The sequence below is a fragment of the Manis pentadactyla genome, chromosome 10 (assembly GCF_030020395.1).
Source record: "Manis pentadactyla isolate mManPen7 chromosome 10, mManPen7.hap1, whole genome shotgun sequence".
NCBI classification, from domain to species: domain Eukaryota; kingdom Metazoa; phylum Chordata; class Mammalia; order Pholidota; family Manidae; genus Manis; species Manis pentadactyla.
In genome coordinates, this window is record NC_080028.1 from 90,621,698 (window position 1) to 90,640,496 (window position 18,799).

Below are 18,799 nucleotides of genomic sequence, written 5' to 3' on the forward strand. Positions count from 1 at the left end.
CAGTAGTTTCACTGTGACTTAGTCTCCCAGTTAGTGAATAAAGCTCCTTGCAGAGAAGACCTGTGCAACCTCTTTTTTGTTCTTCCCACTCCCATCTAAGTAGGAAAAAAAAAAAAAAAAACTCCTACCATATCCTTATCAGTAAGAACTAAAATTCTTTTAATGCCTGAATGATCATATCATGAGGCAAATAGCTTTGCATAGGCTAAATGGAAGCCTAGAGGAAGTGGTCTTGCACTCTTCTGTATCACAGTTAACTTGTTCCTTTCTTCATTTTTTAAAAACCCCTTTGGAAATTAAGGAGAGTATTCAAATTTGCCATATAGAAAAATGCAACTGTTTTACAACAGGACAGTTGCCAGCTTAGCACCTTCTAAGTCAGTATGTATTTATACTTAAAAACATAATCCAATCAATGAGTTCCATTGGGGTGGTTGAGCACCAGTTAAAAAGCTTGTTTTCACCAATATAGAAAAATACTATGAGGACTGGGGTTTTATAATAAAGCAAGATAAAGAAAAGGCAGTTTGGTTTTAGAACTACACGTCTCTCTTGTAAAAGTATATAATTGCACTCTCACAGTAAAAAGATTAGCTGCCTTCAACGGATTCTCAGAGAAAAAATCCTATTATTTCCTCTCCACTAAGGAGTAACATCTTTCCATAATTACAGGAAAGCTGTGCATTAAGTTGCATGCTCAGGAAGTAACCATTTTCTAATAAGATGCAAACCTAATCCACTCTCTCCAAGTCAAAAATGAAGACTATGTTCTCACCTCCCACTGCCCTCTTTCATCTGTCGTTCTTCTACTTATAACTCCCTCAATAAGAGGTGCTAAGCAGCAATCAATCAATTTAGAAATTCTCATTAAGGACCACTTTCATCTCAAGGTCCCCTCCCAGCTAAGAGGGTCAGATTCAGTTACTTTATCTGGTAAGAGGCACAGGCAAGGGAAAAAAGTAACTGTGATGCATATGGGCATCTAGTATGACAGGAAAGCAATTTCCAATATTTGTAGAACAAGTTTTTGAATATCTACTGTGGCCATTAAACCCTTGTGTGTCATTTTTGTCAACGGTCACGTAACAGACAGCACTTGCTTGGGCTTACACACAACTAGCCATGCCTCTCCCACTAGGGATACATCTCATTCACTCCTCTCCTTTAAATGTCTTCAGGGAGCTGATCAGTTACAGATTCCAAAACTAAACTACCTTCAGATCCACTACGGTCTTCCCTTATAGACCTCAACAACACTATACATCTCTGTGTTATTCATAAATTTAATTAAAGAACCATGGAAACTCAGCAGGAGGAGCCCAAGCAATCTACTCCAAACTTCTCACTTTACAGACAGGCAGCAGCAGATGGAGATTCATCCAAGGTGTCAGAACAGTACATGTGATCCTAGGAATACTGCAAATGAAAGTATTAGAGCTTTATCTCAATTATCAACTTTCAATTCCCTCCCTCCTAGGAAAATAACACTCGATTTGGAAAGTGTCTCTTGACATCAACACTGAAGATAAGAAAACACCACTTGCTTTTAAAAGCTTCACATAGGCCAAAGGCAGAATTCATTCTTTCCTTCTCCATGATTCATAAGGAGTCAAAATAATTGCTTTTCATGTATTTTACCTAAAACAAGGATAGCTTTAACTTCAAATACCATTAGTACCAGATGGATGACCACTAAGACCAAAAGCTACTCAAATTCGAGACATACAAGTCCTAGTCTTCCTTTATGACCATAAAATCTTTCACCAAAGGAGAAAGTAGAGAATTTTCAGGACAGAGAATAGAAGCTAGATAATGTCTGGGAGTAAGAGACTCAAGGATGAGGTACCACAACTTGTATAGACTCAGAATTAAACTTCCTCAAAGGGTAAGAAGGCTTCCCCAAACCTGTTGGGACAGAGGGCCTGAAGGAGAGGTGGCAGTTACACAGCAACCTCTCTCCACTGAGAATAATAACTTTTCTCACATAGCTCATACAGAGAGATATGAGTTAGGAGGCACCAATACCACAGGAACATTGTCTTTATAGAACCTAGCCCTTCCTCCCTCACCCCACTCTCAGTCCAAAAAGAAATTAAAATAAAAATATAAATCTTCATCCAAATGTGGTTGCTTTCAAACTTTCTAGCTCTTACTCTACTTTCTGAACTTGATAGTTTATTCTGTTTCTTCTTATGCCTTCATAGGCCATTTCTATGACCAAAATCACTCTCACTGACCAACCTACTCACACAGTTCCTAGACCCCTACATTCTGTGACCTGGAGTTCTGTTTCCCCTCATGTCCAATCCTTACCTCAAATGAGAGAGACAGAATATGCAGGGAAAATAGCCAGAGAAATCTGGGTCTAAACCCTGGCTCTGTCCTTCACTGCTAAGTGGCTTGGAACAAGTTACATTCTCTTTGAGCCCTAGTTTCTCTACCTGTAAGGCAAACATATTAACCACTACCCATGACTGTCTTGAGAACTACAGATTATACTTCACAAACTCCCTCACTGAATGAATGTAATGTAGTATGCATTAGATAAACATTAATAATTTCTATAAACTGGCATTTCATTTCAGGACACATAAATAGCTTTAAAAAAACACCCTGTGTGTCAGATTTGGGGACACTTCCCTGAGATCCTTCTGAGACCCTGCTGAAATCCATCACTCCAGATGTTTTCTTAGGAGTATTTCCTTCATTACCTATCAGGCTGAGCTCTGATACCAACTGCCCACTAGATTTCATTGAAGCTTTTGGTCCTTCCAATCTTTTAACTAAAAATCATCACCAAAAATATATTCTTGGATTTTATAATAATGATTTCTAAACCAGCTTGACCATTGCCAAATAGGAAATTTTTAAGACTACAAAATTCTGTGTCTTGCCCCCTAGATATTCTGTTTATTTTATCCTAGGAGGGGGCAAGGAATTTTTATCTAATAAAGTTCATAGTATGATTCTAATTATCTGTGAGGTTTTGGAACCAGTGTTTTGTATGATCCCAGATCTTCCCCCTCTGCAGAGAAATATCTGCAAACTAGAAATTACCTGGCTAGCTTCTAATTAGCAGCACCTGCTCTGTGAACCACACTCCCTTCCTCTGCTTCCTTCAAGTGACAGTCAATTCTACCCTGTGGCCCCACCAAAACAATTAAGACACACCCAGGACACAGGTAACTCAGCAGGCACTAAAGGCTCTGGATTTGTGCAAAAAAATTGCTATCAACAGCTTCATTTCTCATTATTAATCTATCTCATGTGGGGATTTCTACAGGCAAAAAGGCTCCCCAAATGCCAAGAGCTATATTTTCTTGTAGATCATTGAAACCTAATTATTAACAGACCAGTAAGTCCCACTACCAGACTTTCATACAATCAGCAGATCACAAAGACAGTCTTGAATTATGGGCTATGGGAAACAGCTAAAGATCCAAAAAGTCAAATTCATTTCTTCACCACTTCTCTCCCACAGGCAACTATATTTGAGTTTCCCTTGAAGATATAAATCTTAGGTAATGCAATGCTTGCACACAAACATTTTAACACCTCAGAACCTAAAGATACATAATATACATGATCTAATCAATCTGTTACATTTGTCCTAATTATGAGGATATCTCCACATGCTAGTCTACCCTAACTACCACCAAGACTTGAGTCAGTCTGTCCTAAATGCCAGTAGCACCAGCATCAAGCGTTGTTACCCAGAGCACATCTGACTAAAAGGGTATCATGCTGAAGTTTCAAACTGTACTAGAAACAGTGGTTTGGTACATTGGTTTAGAAGCAAGCACACAGGAGCATCTGACGACGCATATCTTCTCCACCTGTTAGGAAGAACGACAAAGGAGCAGGCACCTGAGCAAGGGGTTTGAAGCTACAGAAAGAACAAGTACAAGCTTCCTCACCTGTCTGAGTTCCTTCGGCATTTTCTTTCTCTTCCCGAGGTGCTGGCAGAGATTGCGGTCATTTTCCCGGTCTGAGCTGTAATGGTTGGGGTGGCTGAGTCTGCTCTTCTTGGAGTGAAAGGACAAGCCGTTGCTAAGTGCTTCTCGTTTCTTCTTGGTCAGAGGTGTCTGGCGTTTCTCCACACGTTCCTGAGGCTTAAGTGCTACATCTTTCTGTAGGAACGAAGAGGAAAGAGATACATAGGTAACTAGGGTCACACCAAAATATAGATATAATGGGGCTACTAGAAGGAGGGGCAGAAAACTGGCCATGAGAATACCTAAAATTAAGAAACATGGCTCTCAACTTTTCTGAATCCCTAATGCCACCACAATATGCCCCTTCTATTCTTGTAGGGTAGAAAACAAAGCACAAAGTATCTATCCATTAAAAGTGGTTTCACTGCTGCCTGAGATAGTGGCTTTCCATTTGATTCTGTGCCAGGTCCAGCACACAATGACATTCCCCAAGGAGGCTCACTGCACTCATTTCCCAAGCTGGTACATCAATTATGTTTCAGACAAGGAGTACTAAGTGCATGCATGACTCAGAAAAAACAGTACAAGACTGAACATAACAAGGGCCAGGTGGATGTGAGCCAGCAAGAAACTGTCAATTCATGGGATTACAATGTTTCCTTAATACATTATATATTTTTACCACAAGTTCCTGTGAGCATCTTTAATTTCCACTTCTTTGCAAAATGTAAAGAATTTTCATAATTCTTTATGAATGATCTTCATAATTAATATTATTATCACCATGATCTGCAGTAACTTTTCATTTATTCCTGTGTGTGGCTGGAGGGTGAGGGGAAACGTAGGAGAAGTGTAATGGATGTCCTAGAACTGAAAGCAGCATCTATAGAAACTGCAGGTTGGCATTTCAGGCCACAAGAACTAGTATAATTGTGTGCCTGCAGGCTGCTCAGAGCCTAGTGAAATACCAAAAGACTTGAGTTCCAGCCCTGACACTGATATTATTCATTTGGGACTTGAAGTATGTCACATCAAGTGGCTGATATGATGATACATGTGAGTGTCCTTTGAACCCCGAGAAATGCTGTACATATTAAGAACTAAAATTAAAAGATATGGCACTTAATCACTTGTAAATGAGTGGATATGATCCTATTTACACTGAAAATGCTCCTTCCATCTGAACCTCACCCCTGCACAAATTCTGTTTCTGTGGTCTTAAATACACATTTAAAAATAAAACCAAAATATTTACCCATTTCTCCTCTCAAAATGTTACTCTCTCATTCCTCTCCCTCATAGCCAATATTCAATATTCTTGAGGCAGTTACCTCCTCTGCTGCTTCCCAACACACCCCAGCACACCCCACTGACATCCACAGTGCTCCTCCTTTCCCCAAATCAGCCATGGCCATTAGTTTGGGACCGTGCACCTTTGCATCTGCTCTGCCTTGGCCTCAGAAGTCCTTCTTTCCACACCCCTCCCTTTTCTAGGAAAACTCTTGGCAGTGCTGCCCCCTCAGGAAGTTCTCTCTTATAATGGAAAACACTGTTGCTCATGCCTTCACTCATTTAACAAATATATTTTGTGCACACAGTATATGCCAAGTATAAACCTTGCACTGTCTTATAGGTAGTAGGAAAACAATTGTGGGAGGAAAAAATCCCTATCTCATAGAGCTTAGAATTTAGGAACATATACAAACCAAATCACACAAACAAACATCTAGTTGCAAACTGAACTAACCAACTGCTCTAAAGGAAAGGCAAAGGGTGCTAAAAACTGGGAGAAATAATCTAGTTCAGAGGAGGGGTTGCTGCTGAAGAGATAACTGCTGTTTGACCTAGTTCTGAAAGTCTGAGCAAAGAGAACAGCTTGTGCAAAAGCCCTGAGGCAGCTGGTTGCATGATCCCTTGAAAAAATGAGAGCAGGGACTAAGTATCATTCATCTCAGTAACCCCAGTACTTCACACACAGAATAAGACAAATAATAATTGGTATACATATTTGTGTTTTCTAGATAAACGAGACAATTAGTTAAAACATCCAAATCTATAAACCATAATAGTGATTTAATAATATCCTAAGCCACCACTAACACAGAGTGAGGCAAGCCAGAATAGTTGATTGAAGCAAGAAACCAAGGAAACCTCGCAGGCACTGCTGACACAAGAAGAACCACAGCAAACAGCAAGAAGGCCCAGAAATGGAAGAAGGCCTTATCCTTAGAGCAAGAAGATATCAAAGATTAACAATCTTATAAGGCAAATGAGTGGCTTCAGGTCTGTTCTAGCTGCTGTCGCTGCAGATGATTTACCCTCTGCCACTGGAGAGGCAGCTCTCCTGAGGCAGTGAAGACATGATGATAAATGTTTAGGGGACAAGCCGAGATGGAAGCAAGTGCACATGGCCATTGATTCCACAGTCTCTGAACTTTGTACACTCTGCCTAACACATGGTAAATATTGAATAAATGTCTGCTATATTTATTCCTTTGTCCAGTGTCCATTTCCACAGTCAACTATGTCAGACATCTGCTCAGCTCGAACTGTTCTGTGTTTAGCCTCAAATGTAAACAGAACAATCAGCTAACATGAGAAGACACGCATGAATAATGGCAACACTGCCAGAAGCAGCTGGATGATTTCCATCCTGGGCTGCTTTATATATGATAAACTTGTGCCACTTCTAAGGGTAATATATAATCTCTCCACAGGGTAAAAAAACTCCTTTCTTTGTCATACAACCCACCTACTGTCCTGCATCAAATGCATGTAGAGTATCAATTTAATAAACAAATTATACTTAATAATGTATCAACTGTGCTTTTTAAAAAAATTATGCCATTCTCTTTGAAGACCAAATCTTCTTTCATACTAAAGGTGCTCCGAAGTATACTGACAATTGTGTGCAATTCCATTCAAATGTGAATTAATATTTATGAGTATGGTACAATTTTTTCCAAATCCATTTTATTTTCATGTAGCATATTAATCAAGGCATTCTCACTGTACCACAGAATACTTACACAGAGCAAATGCACCCCATGCCGTGGCATTAACTTGTAAGAGACCTACCCAAGACCTACCAGCAGTGATACAATCATCTCAGCTCCAATTAATACTGAGATTTTCAACTCTGGAGGGTGTGTGGGGGGGGAGGAGGGAAAGAAGAGAGAGAAGATCAAAGTGTGTATAGAGGTGATGGCTTAAGAGGTAAGAAGAAATGAGTCTTTAAGAAGCTTTTACTATGTAATAGGTTTATATTTTCAAATATCAGAGATTATCTTTATTCTTTCAAATATATAGTTCTATTTATAAATTACAGACCCTTTGGTATAATTCCTAAATAAACCAGGCCACTGTTTTTCCCTCTATAAACATTTATTGGCGTTTTACTAAATATGAAGTAAAACAATCACGTAACTTCTCACTGACTGTCTTGGGGAGGAAACAATGACAAAACGTGTCCATCTAAACAATGAGACTGAAAGACAGACTGATTCTAAAGAGTTGTTCACACAGTGACAAACATGTGTATGTATGCCTATATCCATCTGCCAGCCCACCACTAACAAACTATTAGTGACTAATTTAAGAATTTCCTTAAAGAAATCTGGGCAGTCTATAAAGCACTGCTATAATATGGTTAGAAATTGTCTAGTTTATAAATAACTCATTAAGATCAGTGAATCACAGTTTCCAAAGGCCTTTTGATTCATTAGTCTCCCATGATCTAGGCTATCAACTCCCAAAGAAAATTAATGTCCATCAGTATTATCTGCAGTGCTTTTTGAAAGAAAGGTAAATTATGTCCCAGACTTGGCAAGAGAAGCACTTAGCAAAAAGCACTGGGAGGGAAAGGGGAGGAAGGCAGCAAGATGAGGAAGAGGCCTGGAAAAAATGTTTTAAAGCATTCATCTGACAATCACAGAAGCAAGAAATCTAGTCAGCCAACAACAGAGGGCTGGCTGGAGGGAAAAAGATTTTGACATATTTGCTGGCAATAGAGGGGGTAAGTGCATAAGCCATGCATAACAGATGGGAATAGGTTTCATCAATAGTTGAAATTATGTGATTTTTAGGTCAATGGTGATGGAGGGCAGGGTCACAGCAGTGCATATGCTCAGAGGCTCAGAGACTGACTAATCAAGGCAATTTTCTTCACCAGCCTGCTTCAAACTAGGTGACCTTGCTCTTGACTCTCCCTTCTCCCAGATCACAATCTTCCACCGGAGGTTTCCTCTGTTACTCTTGAATTGCAAAATGTGATGGCTCAGGGTTGTACAAATGAGAGACAAGCAAAAATACAATGGATGAAAGGCTGTGGAGGCTGCAGGGCCCCATGTGCTGATCATAGATGAAGCCAGGGACAATGGAAAATGAGGACACACTTTGCCTGCCTTGTATGGAACAGGTTTTAGAAAGAGTTTCCTTCTGATTTTTCCAATCAAACTATTCTGAGGACAGCCCATCACTTACAAGGCATCTGTGGTATGTGTGTCTGCATGTGCCCATCTGTACATGTATGTATGAAGGCGGGCTACAATTTAAAAGGAACCTTTTCTGTTAGTTATCAGATCTTAGGGACTTGCAAACAAAATAACAAAGAAGCCAGAAGAATAGGAAAAAGTGCTTTACATCACCATCAAAAGACATTAATGGCTGTATGCTGTCATTTTATTCTGTCAAGCCCTTTGTTGGTTTATTGTATTGCATTTATACTTGTTTTTGAATGGTTTCACAAACATTGTTTCCATCACCTCTCCTAAGTGCAAAAGAAGTGATAACAGCAAGTAAAAAGTTTAAGAAGAAACAAAATACAGCCCTGTTAAAACTTAATTTTATGTGGGTATGTTCACATTCATCACCACATTGGACTTTAAAACAAAAGGAACAGATGTTCAAGACCTAAACTTTTCAGTAAGTAGAAGACACTCTGTAGGAATTTACAAACAAAATAACCAATATGGAGTTCAAAAAAACAATATTTCATGTTCATATCTTCTAAAAACAGAAATCAAAATACCTAGTATAGGACAGACACTTTTCCACTTTTTAAAAATATCTAAGAAAGGATCCCTGAACTTGGGTTGCTTAATGGGGCAGCAGGTAAACCACTGAGCTATTACATAGTCAGGTGAGTTAGGTGGGGTGCAACCAAGGTGCTCTGTACTGCTGTTGTTCCCATTGCATTAAAACTGCAGCCCTGTATTGGCACAAAGGTAGAAAAACAGACCAGCGGAGTGGAACAGAGTATAGAAATAGACCCATATATATATGGACAACTGGCAAAAGCACAAAAGCAGTTCTGTGGAGAAATAATCTTTTTAATAAATGTTACTAGAACTAGATAGCCATATGCAAAAAGAAAACACTAATTTTGACTCTTTATCTCAATCTAATTAGAAAAATTAACTCAAAATATAAACCTAAATGGAAAATCTAAAACTATAAATCCTCCAGAAGAAGACATAGGAGAAAACTTTTGTAACCTCGGGTTAGGCAAAGACTTCTTAGACATGATATGCACCATCTGTAGAAGAACAAATTGAAAAATTACACTTCATTAAATATTAAAACTTCTACTCTTCAAAAGACACTTAAGAAAATGAAGAGACAAGTCACAGAATGGAAAAAATTGCAAAGTGTGTATCTGATAAAAGTTTTGTATACAGAATATGTATTTTTTTAACTCTTAAAACTACATAAAATAAACAACCCAATTTTTAAATGGAGGAAAGATTTGAACAGGTGGTTAAAGAAGAAATATGGATGGTAAATAAATACATGAAAAAATGCTTAACATCAGCAGTCATCAAGAAAATGCAATTAAAACTACAATGAGATAACTACATACATACAAGAATAGCTAAAATGAAAAAGAATAGCCATGTCAAGTGTGAGCAAGGATGTGGAGGAACTTTCATACACTACTGGTAGGAATCTGAAATGGTACAGCCACTTTGGAAAACAATTTGACCATTTCTTTCAAAGTTCAAAGCACATCTACCATATGATCCAACAATTCTATGCTTAGGTATTTCCGCAAAGAAATAAAAGCACATGTCCACATAAAGATTTGCACATGATTGTTCAGACAAGCTTGATTTGTTATAACCTAAAAATGGAAACAACTCAATGTACATCAACAAATGAATGAATTCCAATATAACCACTCAGTGGAATATTACTCGGCAAAAGAAGGAATGGCCTTTTTGATACATGACACAGCTTATATAAATCTCAAAATAATTATGCTAAGTAAAAGAATGCATACACAAAAGAATGTATTAGGTATGATTCCTAGAATTTGTATTTCATCTAACACATAAAAATATAATAAATAAATGACAAATTATGTATAATTTACCTACATAGAATTCCAGGAAATATAAAATAATCAACAGAGACAAAGCAGATGAGTGGTTCCCTGGGATAGATAGGAAGAGGAGATTATATAGGGACATACTTTTGGCATAATGGACATATTCATTGTTTTGATTGTGGCAATGGTTTCATAAGTATATACACATCTCAAAACATACCAGATTTCATACTTGTAATTCATGCAGTTTACTGGTATGTCAACTACACCTCAAAAGAGTTTTTAATAAATGGCAACCTTTGCCATCACGCACAACTGGCTATCACCGTTACCAACAAGTAGATTACACTCTGTGTCCATCAAAAGGAACTCATCTTTCACACTGCTGACACAAAGGGAGGACCACACTTTGGAAGCTGGCATTAGCCCATGATGTGGCCATGAAGTTTCCCTGAAGACAGTTCAACTGTAAATGCTGATGTCTCAGTCAGACTAAAGAGCAAAGACTGATCTTCAAAACATTTTCAGCTACAAGGTGTACTTTACATTGTACCTTTTTTCCTTCACTTCTGACAATTGATTCTCAGTTTTTCAGTGGCTAAACTTTGTGAAGTCTTCCTACCTTTCTTTCAATTACCGTGGTAACTGTTTGGCTACACCCTCTTTCAATGAACTCTAATCAAAAAGCAAAGAAAGAAACATAAATAAATTTTTACTGTTCCTACATGTCAAATGCAGCAGCTTATTAAAATGTTTAAAACATAATACATATGACATAAAGGAATCCAAACAGAGAGGGAAAAAAACTAAAAAGGAGTGAGATATCAAGTGCAGACAAATTCAACATATAAAAGTACCAGTGAAAGAAGTGTGCCATTGCAGAAGTGAAGAGCAAAAATAAATTGAAAAAAAAAAAAAAGAAATAAAGAAAAGAAAAGGAAAAAAAGACAAAACCAGTCATACAAAAGCTCTCCCAAATTCAGTTATGGGATGAGATCTCAGACATCAGCTTAAGTGAGATTTTTGCAGACTGTGAATTGAAAACGTCCCAGCAGTCTCCCATTCCCATAGATAATTGAGAGTTGGCTGCTGTTAGACCTTAACACTCTCAAAGTGGTTGAGTCCCTGGCAACCAGATGCTGTTGCTTAAAACAGTTTAGGTTTTTAGCCCTGAAGGATTCCTAAAATTGGATTACAGTCCCTCCAGATAATCTGAGAAATACAGCGTGACGAAAAGGAAACCTTAAAAAAAATTTAACTGCTATATAAGAGCAATACTCTGAAAGCTGAGCACAGCATGACTGCAGCAGAAAATCTCATCAGCAAGGGCTTAAGGGCAGTAATGTACACAAAGGGAGAGTCCAAAAGGGGGCAGAACCACACAACAGAGGATGGCATAATGGAAGCCAGAAGAGAAACTGAGAGCCATGCAATTCTCAGGCTTCTGGAGGGCAGGAGCAGGGCTTGCTACCTCAAAAGGAGCAAGCACAGCACCGAAAAAAATTTCAATTGCTTTTTCATGCACGCAAATCTAATCTATTAGGATCACACACACATTTGAAAGGATGTGTATTTCTAAATGATGCTCTTTTAATTAACAATTATTCATTTTTTGACTAGGCATCCATGCAAAAGATGGGAAAGGGTTAATGTAATTATTATATGTAGCAAAAGAATTAGGAATTAAGTCTTCCGTGGAACATTCAGGTTTAGCTACACAGGGACGGTGGATCTGACTTCATCATCATCTCTCAATTCTTAGCAGAGAATCCAGTACAAGACGCAGGTAAGCAGCTTTTGAACAAATGGATCAGAGACTATTTCTTTCACTCTAGAAGCTGTTCCAAAATGTTACGAATCGTGCTACTCTAGCTCTCCTTTCTCACATTCCCACCTACAAACTTTCAAAGTTATTATTTAATTATACCCCCTCATGACATCCTGCTGAAACCATTACTATTCCCTTATATACAAAAGAAAGGGTGAACAGATGCCTCAAAAGATAACATAAATCCCTTATTAAGTCCAAGAAGAGACAAAACACTAAGAAGGGCTGTTAGGGAAAATGTCAGGTCTTGTATTCATCTCTGTGGCTTAATACCAAGTTCAAATTACCATGTACCAGGCTTCAGTACCTCCCCATTCACAGAAAAATCAAGAGTGGTTAATACTATCATCCAGATATTCCAGACAAGGACCCCAAAGGCCAGCAAAAACCTCTTCATGTCCAGATTTTGATCCAGATCAGTAGTAAGGTACAGACACTGCTTTTCTTACCTTAAAATGTTCCCAACTTCTATTTTTCTCCAGGTACACACAGACTACCACATCTTCATTTCAAATGACCAGTGTCTACTTAAGTATTCAGCAATTCACTTACTGATACTGATGTAGTTACTGTAAGGGATATATGTTGAATGGTTACATCCCTGTCCTGGAGAAGTCCTGGAGGAGAGAGGTACCATTCCAGCTTTCATTTGAGAACAGTGACCTTCTCTGAGCTCCCACTGCCATTATAGAGGGAAAACATATGTACCAGGCTTTCAACCTACAATATGGTGCTCCAGCACTAAGTGAGTCTTCAGTTTAATTAAGGGGAGATGCAATGCAACCATTCATTTCACTTTTCTAACAGAGTGAAATGAAATTAACCACAGGAGAAAAAGAAATTTAAATACAGTTTGGGGTTCTGAACCATGGAAGCTCTGCCATATTATACCAGTTCTGATCCTCACTATTTCCCCTCAATCTTCCCTAGAAAGAAGGGAAAAATTCCTGATGAGATTTTGGAATCTTACAAAAAGGGGGCAAAAGGGAAGATCACTAATAGCTCTTTCTACTTCTGGCTCTTAAGAAATCCAATTTACATTAGTAGTCAGCAGAGACTTTTGTTAGTTAGGGCTGTGCTGTCTTAGAACTAGAGGTAGTAACTGTGAGTAAGGAACCATTTCTTTAAGAGGCCTATGTAAGAAAGCAAAATCCCTCACACACACATACATACACACACACGTACCTATAAAGAAGAAGGCACATTCTGTCCACTCAGCAGAGAGGAAACAATTTTATGAAAGGTAATTAAATGTTTAGGACTATTCGGTGACAGGAAAAGCAACTTCTGGCAAAATTCACATTATGTGGCTCTGAATATAAATACAATTTTATACAGCATATTGGGAAGGGTATATGGATGAGAGGCAGTCCCTTTATGGCTCAAGTTTTTCAAGTGGTTCAAATAGGTATCTAGAGGACTATGAAATAATCATTACTTGAGTAATAATTCTGTAACTTCCCCCCAACTTTCCAGAAACTGCAGTTACCTCCCCATTGGAGATGAGTAGGCATCATGTACATGAGAACCAATGTATATGAGCACATATACCTCCTTGCACTCCAGCAACAATTGTTACAACCTTTCGCAAACTAACTTTAATTGGCTTTTCAAGGGCAGAGACCAATCTCTTATAACACCTATAATTTTAGGGCCCTCCATGGGATGATCTCTAGGTGCCTTCAACCTCTCTAATGCTATTGTCTCTGGAGGGCTATTTACCACATACAAAATGCCCAACAAGTGCCACTTAGAGTTCATTAATTCAGTAAAAGTTTTTCTTTAAGATCATATTTTCTAGACCTTTAAAAATCTCTTTAAGATTTCCATTATATAAAAGCACCCTTCAAGTCTTTTTGTCCCAACTTGGTTTTCATTGGAAACTAAAAATGATTTAGGGTCAGACCATTTCTGAATATAAACCAAGGACTAATTTATTATTTCTTCATAACCACTAATACTTGTATGGCAACTTATATAGAGTTAAGAGTTTAAAATAACTTTCAAATCATCATCTCATTTTATTTCCTAATAACCCTATCTATCAGGTACCATCATTTTCATCTTCTAAATGAGTAAACTCAGGCTTGGAAAACAAGTGACTTCTCAAAGTCAGATAATCAGCAGTTGGCCACATACCTGGAGTCTCTGAGTTCCAATCCTCCTCTCATTCCCTAACTCCAGGTCATTATAACCTTACTTGTAAGTGTCAGGATTATGACCTTCTGTTTGAAGAAAATTTTAAATTAGAGTTATATTGTTCATTATAAAATTAGTCTACTCACCACCACTTCCCCTCCAAACAAAACTAAGGAAAGGCTATGTCTCATGTCAAATATCTGAACTTTCAGAAGAATTCAGACTGACAAAAAAAAAAATCTAGACAAAACTAAAAGCTGTGGCTTCTTCTCTAAAACTGAAAATCTTCACCTTTTTATTTCAGGGGTAAAAAGTGGCAGAGAACAACACCTTTCTGACCTTAAGAAAAGAAGAAGATATGCAAGCACTCCCGACCCTGAATTCCACATGTCCTGCTGAAGTGGCTCAATAAATATTAATGGATAAGGACAGCAGCTATAAATACCCATAGGAATTGCAAAAGTAGAAATTCCTGTTTAGTTCTTACTGCAAATGCTTGATCACTAAATGAGACGCATATATGGATTTCATGTAGTTTTCCAAGTCTTGGAGCTTGTTCACACAGCTCCAGCCCATGTCTCTGCACCATGTTCCCCTCTTTCCAGTCCCCCTCAGTCTTCTATTTCAGATTTTCTCTGGAGGATTTTCTTTCCTTCAGCAACAAATGGGTAAAAATAAAATGAACTATCCTGTAGGTTTGCACAGAACATAGTAAAGTGCTTAAGATGTTACAACCTGAGATACAGACGAAATAAACTCCTCTACCTATTTCTGCAATGAGAATAAATTAGACCCTACAATTATAGTGGAAGGAAGAAAAGAGACTGTCCTTTCCAGTGGCTACTATATTGGCTTGAGAGATGAAAGGCAGTGCATAAGGGAATTGGATGCTAATTTTCAGGCAATTACATCATGCAAAGATATCCAGATTTTTACCCAGTTTCTCAAACAAGCCACAGGCTTGTCTAGAAACCAAAGCTTCCCTATAGATAGATTTACTGATGCTTAGGTACTTATTGGGTCTATCAGATTTGATAATGGAATCACTCTCTCCTTTTAGAAGCTCTGGTTTAATGGCAAAGTTTATTAAACCACAGGCAGTCATTCAGAAAAGATCAATAGAGACATGATTACAGAGTAACCGGAGGATTAAACATGAGATTTATCACAAAATTAAACTGAATTAAATGTTCTCTGATAGCACTTGAAATGCTGTCAATACTTTCAACTCCTAATCTAGGCCTTTTGTGTTTACCTAATAGGCAATAGGGATGTCTGATTTGAGAAAATGAGTGCTACATAAAAACATAAGCCACAGAGATTTGCTGAAAACATTGAGAGTCCCTTCTGAAAATATTCTCCCATTTTTAAGCAGCATTTTTATTTATCTATGAGCTACCCACTTTTAACTCAGCAGTTTTGACTTAATGAGTACATACTCCCTTCTGCTCATCCCTAACACATGCCTATACATCCTCACAGGCATATATATCAGAAACTGTGTCCACAGATTATATACGTTAAAGAATTTCCTTCTCTTCTCTCACGCATGTGGTGTGATAGTGGCCCTTGGTCCCATGAGGAAAGGAGGCTGAAAAATGTCACATGGATTTAGGAAAATCAACTCTTCCTCACCTTGGGAGGATTTATTGACACCACCCCAAGCTCAGAAAATTACACTCATAGAGGTGATTTCTCCATCAAAGCCTATGAAAGGCAACCACTGGCTAAACAAACTGGCAACAGCATATACACTCATAATCAGCAAAGGAGTCGATATACATGACGGCTGTTAAAACTGACATCAATACCACAGTGAGAGAGAACAGCTCTGCAGGATCTGAAATGATAAAGGCCAGGCCTGCTGTGTGAGGCTGGGAGGGAGTGTGAATGAGCAGATGGGTTGACAGAGCAATCAGTTATGGGAGCAAAAATGGAGCCTGTGGTTTAAACTGTACCTTGGATGGCAACATGTTTGAAGGGGACTTTCTCTTTTCCCTTAACCAGTTGCTAACATATCGCTAGTACACTTCAGCCCACAAATAGCACTGGCCCTGCCCTAATAAGTAGCAGGCTCTGGTGATTTCAACAGTAATCCAGTGTGGCAGCTGTTTTGTAAGAGGGGGAAGAGCTGGGTTGGACACAGCTGAGGCTGCTACCACCCTGCCATTCTGCTATCCTCTCGACAGCACATAGTTTTATACCAGAGCAACCACCTTTTTTTTAGCAACTGTCCAACCTTGCAACACCACTTAGTGCTATGGGTAGTCCCAAATATTTTTCAATTCCTCAGGGAACAAGAATGACATCCTTTCTGCCGAATAAAGGGACTTTGTGCCCCACCCTAAAGGCTGGAGCTGCTTTCAAGTACACAGAGCCAAACCTCCTTACATTTAGACTCCTTTATTGATAGAGATTCTATCAGTTTTTTAGGTTATTTCCCACAATAGAAACTAAATTCCCAGAAAACTACAGCATTTCACTGCTGTCCATACTCTTTATTCATTTCCTATTTCCTCCTCTATGTCTTTGTTCATTCTAGTCCCGACAAGCACATACTCTGGTAGCAGTCAGATCTGGATTTGAGCACTGGTTGGGACTTTGTGATGCTGAACAAATCCCCAAGCCTGGTTAAACCTCATTTCTACTCTTGGACTATAGAGAGAGTTATGAGGTGTAATGAAATCTGTGGGAAGTGCCTTAGATATTCCCAGCACAAACTAGGCAATAAATAAGTGGTTAAGTAAGAATTCCTCTTCCTAACACAATCATGTTCTTAGTCATTACAAAGGGAAACTGTTAAGTCTTTACAAAAGGTTACACTTGGTCCTGGAGGATTAATGGTAGAATCTATTCACTATATATCCTCAAGATTGTGTTTACTAAGTGTCTGTCAGTGTGCAGCGATGTAGTGTATATTGTGTTTATAATAACTTTTAATTACCACAACACCCTCTAAAGCCTGCTTTCTCATTTCTATAAAATGGGGGCTAATTATGACACCCAAGTTACCAAGTGGCTATTAGGATTAAATAAACTAATATAATTCTGGAACATACTTGGGTTAGTTATTTTATTACTAGGAATTCACTTGACAAACCTTTGTACTCATGATATACCCAAAATTTAAAAGACCACCATATAAACCATTACTAGAGACAGGCAAAAAGAAGGCCTGAAAAAGCATTTACTACTGATTCCATCATAAGTCTCTTTTCAACATCTTTACCCCTGCTGGTTTTCCAAATGAGACATCTGTCCATTTCCAAAAAGAAAATAAATGCGTACAAAATAGTTACTAGATAGAGTTCAACATGAAAAGGTTACCTATAAGGCTCCCTGTTGGAGCCTAACCTTAAAAGAGATGGGTTCCTTGGACTCTGTTAGGGAATCCCTCTGCACGATCCAAAACTTTCTTGCACATGCTTAATGGAACAGGAGGAGATGGAAAAAAAGACACAGGGAAAAAAAAGGCTCTCTCCTTCCCAGCTAAACACTGACATACACAGTACTGTTTGGGAGGCAACTATATGTGCTCTTAGTAGTAGATTAATGAATGTAATTACCTAGCATTGTGGCTGTGAATGCTGCAAAAACTATAATTTATAGAGTGCTGTAAAGTTCTAATGTGTTTTTATGTCCATAAGCTGCTTAACCATAATCTAATGCATTTGTACAAGAACAGTCTAAGTGGCTCTCAGCTGAACAGTGAGCACAAGTGTCTGAACCTCAGCAATTCTACTTGTACATCTTTATAACCCAACCCCATGTGGCAAGCATCTGAGGGAAACAGCTGCTGAATTATACAAATAATTCTAGAGACAGTGACAAGGCTCTGTGCCTTTCTCACCATGAGAAGAGTTTCTGGCTGACAAAGGGCTACAGGCCTTAATTAAATGCTTGAGTGGTTCTGCACATGTTGAGTGGTTCTTTTTCTTTTACCATCATTCTCCCCACTCTCCTCCTGGTCCATCCACCCTATCCCTGCCCCCAGAGGAGGAGAGGGCCGGAGAGGTGGGAAGAAGAGTGATGACAAGAGCAGAAGGGGAAAATACTCCCTTTTTCTCTGAAAATACCTGACCTGACTTCCAGCTGTAAAAAAAGCTCACTCACCATTTCCAATTTTTCCTCTTTTCCTACCATTATATTTTCAAGGGAAGGTAGTATAGCTCAGCAACTCTTTAACATCTAAAGCAAATCATTCTTTGAGTTTGCTGTAGCCCGGAGTTTGAAGCCTCTCATATGATTCTCTGGGTAGATAGTGATGGAGACATGGGTGGTAATGATGTTTGTTGTGGTAGTAGCTGATACATGAAGCACGTACAATGTGCCCGAATGCATGCCCAAGATAATCCTGCGAGCAGGTACTATTGATAAGCCATTTCCAGATGAGAAGACGGAGGATTGTGATTGGTAAGTGGCAAGGCTGGTGTTTCGGGTCAGCTTTCACTCCAGAACCTGTACTAGGCTCACTAGGCCAACTTACCTAACGTTTTCTTCAGCTGTATGTAGGGATAATAGTATTTACCTCACAGCGTTGTTGTGAGAGTTAAATAAGTTAATATAGAT

General features: G+C 38.6%; 1 protein-coding gene across 3 annotated transcripts in view; it reads right to left on the reverse strand.

Moving 5' to 3' along the window:
- Positions 1 to 18,799, reverse strand: part of AUTS2 (activator of transcription and developmental regulator AUTS2) — a 1,225,237-nt gene that overhangs the window by 911,005 nt on the left and 295,433 nt on the right. For all 3 annotated transcript variants that reach the window (XM_057487216.1, XM_036907884.2, XM_057487218.1), the window contains one exon: positions 3,918 to 4,130. In XM_057487216.1, coding sequence (XP_057343199.1) covers positions 3,918 to 4,130 — 213 coding nt within the window. The remainder of the gene's footprint in view (positions 1 to 3,917; positions 4,131 to 18,799) is intronic.